Genomic DNA, 3,556 nt, shown 5'->3' on the forward strand with positions numbered 1-3,556 from the left:
AGCTATTCAGCCATCTAAGAGCCAAGGTTTCTCCCTGAGCTCATTGCACGCTCACAGATGAACAGCGCATCTCCCAGATAATAGAGACTTACGGTGTTCTGGAAGAGCACAGTGAATTGTTACTTTTTCGGAGCTGAAAGAATTGGCTTAACCAAGAACACCCTCCTCTGAGCTCTTTGGTTAAATAGTAACGTACTGAAAATGGCACCCCGAAAAAACAAGCGGGTTAAGTCTTCATTTTAGAACAGGCAGGGATTAGAAGTTCCCAAGGTGAGGATATTCGCACTGCATTAATCGTTACACTTGGAACAGAATTAAAGATAAACTGCTTTTAACTGTGATTTGTGAAATATCCGGCGACACAAAGGGGTCTGAGGCTGGATGGACCTAGGTATTGGCACATCCTCTGCTTACGATAGAGGTAAAAATAAAAATCGGTGCACATTGTAGTCGTTGGCACTTCCCCAGCCCCGGAATCTTGAGGAGTTGATGCGAGCTTTATTGGACGCCCCTGAGCAGCCTAGTGTCCTCGGTAACGCAGTGCAAGCGCCCCTCATCCCAAGGCCGGGACGTAATCTCCTCCAGGCTGCTCCTGAGGCGCTTTGCACACAAAGCCAATTAACTCCACTGTGGAAAGCAAGCTTCGCCGGCAGTGCGGCGGCTCCGGAGCGACCTGGGTACACAGGCGAGGCTCGGTGCCGGAGCAGGACCGGGGGGTACAGAACCCCAGGGAAAATAACTGGAGTGACTGGGCAAGGCCTCTCCAGCCGGTGAGCCCACGGAGCCCTATCCCCAGCACAGGCCGCCGAGGCGAAGGAAGCCCCTAAAAGGCGAGAGACATACCCCGACATCCTACCCTCACCCTCTCCTGTCTCTTTAAGTGGAGGCGGGGCCTCGCCTGCCCCTAGCGTCTCGCGGCTGGCCCCGCCCCGCCTCGCCATTGGTTGTCGCTGGGGCAGAGCGGCCGCCCAGCCTGCAACCATTGGCTGGCGGCGAGGCCGGGGTTCCCGGATGCGGCCGCGCGGTGTGGATATAAAGGACCGGGGGAAGGCGGGAGCGGGCGCAGTTTGAATCGCGGCGGGTCGGGACAGGTTGGTGGTGTCGTCCGGCCTTGGTACGTACGGGACACTCTCTGCTTCAGCCTTCCCCTGTGCAGCACTGCGCTCCGGTTCGCTATGGTGAGTAACCGTGGGGGCCGCTCCTGGGGCGGGCGGCGGTAGCTGGGGCCGGGGCGGTTCCGTGCTGCTGATGGTGGGGGGAACGCGCGTGGCCTTAGTGGGGGAAGGGCGGAGGAGATCGGGGGACCGGGGGGATGGTCGCACGCGCGGTGGCGCCCCGGGGACGGGGAGCGGTCGCCGCGCATGCGCGCGAGGAGCGGCCTGTGCCGCGCTGTGCGGCGGGCGGCGCGCACGCGCTGTGCAGCCGCGCGTGCCGCGCTGCGCGGGGTGGGGGGGCGGGGTGAGGCGCATGCGCGGTGGGGGATGTCGGCTCCTGATCGTCTCTTGGCTTTGGCAGGCTGGTGGGAAAGCTGGGAAGGACTCCGGGAAGACCAAGACCAAGGCAGTGTCCCGTTCCCAAAGGGCTGGATTGCAGGTGAGCAGGGGCTGGGAGGTGGATGAATGAAAGTCAGGCTGGGTTTCCGTCTGTTGGTTTATTTGTCTGATACTCTCACACTCTGCTGTCTGGCTGTTGTCTGGAATGATGTAAGGATCGTAACTCAGACATTAGCACACTTGACTGGTTTTAGACCTTTGCAAAGTAACTATCTTCTGGCCATTGTTATTGCTTGTGCTGAGAATCGTGATGTGAGTTTGGCATGCAGTGTCTTAAGTGGGTTCTCAAGTTTTGAAATGCTTTTGAAACCTGTGCTTCTGCCACTGGGATTCTGCTGCCCAGGATGCGGTTTTGTGCAGAGGCTTTCGGTTGTCACAGCTTGTTCTTACTTTTATTTTCCAGTTCCCTGTCGGCCGTATCCATAGGCACCTGAAGTCTAGGACCACCAGCCATGGGCGTGTAGGAGCCACAGCTGCTGTGTATAGTGCTGCAATCCTGGAGTACCTCACAGCTGAGGTAATATGCCTGCAAGGGGTGCTAGGAAGTTGGTCAACCCCCAAAGGGCACATTCACCAGCACCTACTGTATTTGATAGTTTGGACTGGGTTGTGAACTCTTTGTGTGCTTTGAGACACGTTATGTGCATACATTCAACAAAAGATCATTAAATATAACTCCTACATTTCATGTTGCAGGAAAAATGCAGTGTGTGAAATAAATTTTAATGATTATTTTGTCACTGCATTTCATATCTGCTGTCATTGGAAAAACTAAATGCAGAGCTCCATAGGAGGAACCCCTTCGCTGTTTGCGTTCTTGGTCTCACTAACAGTGACACAGTATTTGGAACAGAGAATTAAAACAGCTAAGACTGTGCTGTTGGTCTCTCTTGATTGTGTAACTGTTTAAAATTGGTCTTGTCTCAGGTCCTTGAGCTGGCAGGAAATGCATCCAAAGACTTGAAGGTGAAACGTATCACTCCCCGGCACCTGCAGCTTGCCATTAGAGGAGATGAAGAGCTGGATTCTCTGATCAAGGCAACAATTGCTGGTGGTGGTATGTCAATTGCTTGCTGTTCATGGGTACTTGGGTGGCATGAATGGTCAGACTCGAAGTTCCTTAGTGTTGTCATTTTATTTAAAGTATGAAGTTTAGAAAAATTGTTAAAGAGAAAATAGCATGGTCTTAACTGTTGTTCTTTCTTAGGTGTAATACCACATATCCACAAGTCCCTCATTGGCAAGAAAGGACAACAGAAGACTGTCTAAAGGATACCAGGATTCCTTGTTATCTCAGGACTCGAAGTACTTAATTTGTCCAGTGTTGGTGATTCCAGTGGACTGTATCTGTGAAAAACAATTTTGCCTTTTTTTAACTTTGAGAAGCTAAAGCTCCCTTGAGCTTTCTAACAAACCAAATTTCTGCATTGGAGTCTTAACCATATTTAAGTGTTACCATGGCTTCAAAGAAGCTATTGTGTTGGTAGTGGGTTGTAATTGAGCTGACTGTTTTTAGATTGGTTTAAGTAAAGGAAATGTTTGGTTTTGTACAGACTTTTCATCTACTAGAGTGGAAATACTCAATAAATGTTATGTCAAGGCTGATTTGTCTCTCCTCCATTAACTGGGAAATGTGGTCTCCACTGTGCAGCTCTTTGTTGTTCCAAGAGCAAGTAACTGACAACCCTTCCTGCTGGGCTTGGGGCGTCTTGAAGTACAGCCTTGAGAGTACTGTGGTTAGTAAATGCCATGTAGTGAAAAGGGTACAGGGCTTTGTCCTGTAAACTTACATTCTCCCTAACTGAACCTGCTGTGTCGTGTGCTGAAGCTGTCTTTAGCAGGGCAGATAAAAAGCCCTTTTAAGGCCAGTTTTACTCTGTGTCAGCCTCCATAGAGGGAGTGGCTCTGTCATGCAGGAGGCTAAGATAAGCTGAAATTCCATGCTTCACATAATTTTGGTCAGGGCCTAGTCCCTCTTGCTGTTTCAGCTTGCAAAAGTTTTG

The 3,556-nt window shown here is 51.2% G+C and overlaps 1 protein-coding gene across 2 annotated transcripts; it reads left to right on the plus strand.

Annotated features, from left to right (window-relative positions):
* The first annotated feature begins 978 nt into the window (after positions 1-978).
* On the plus strand, positions 979-3,153 carry H2AZ1 (H2A.Z variant histone 1). 2 transcript variants are annotated; one of them, XM_066317878.1, is made up of 5 exons: positions 979-1,178; positions 1,516-1,593; positions 1,957-2,070; positions 2,481-2,610; positions 2,761-3,153. In XM_066317878.1, the coding sequence occupies exons 1-5, from the start codon at positions 1,176-1,178 to the stop codon at positions 2,820-2,822; spliced, it is 387 nt and encodes a 128-aa protein (XP_066173975.1). In that variant the 5' UTR covers positions 979-1,175; the 3' UTR covers positions 2,823-3,153. The 2 variants fall into 2 exon arrangements, with proteins under 2 accessions (XP_066173975.1, XP_066173974.1); XM_066317877.1 differs by lacking the exon at positions 979-1,178 and having other exon boundaries at positions 1,468-1,593.
* Positions 3,154-3,556: the final 403 nt, after the last annotated feature.

The sequence above is a fragment of the Sylvia atricapilla genome, chromosome 4, assembly GCF_009819655.1.
Source record: "Sylvia atricapilla isolate bSylAtr1 chromosome 4, bSylAtr1.pri, whole genome shotgun sequence".
Lineage (NCBI taxonomy): Eukaryota > Metazoa > Chordata > Aves > Passeriformes > Sylviidae > Sylvia > Sylvia atricapilla.

Coding starts and splice junctions, on each gene's coding strand:
- H2AZ1 (XM_066317877.1), top strand. CDS start 1,468: ATGCGCGGTGGGGGATGTCGGCTCCTGATCGTCTCTTGGCTTTGGCAG. Junction 1,594..1,956: donor CCCAAAGGGCTGGATTGCAG/GTGAGCAGGGGC, acceptor TTTATTTTCCAG/TTCCCTGTCGGCCGTATCCA. Junction 2,071..2,480: donor TGGAGTACCTCACAGCTGAG/GTAATATGCCTG, acceptor GTCTTGTCTCAG/GTCCTTGAGCTGGCAGGAAA.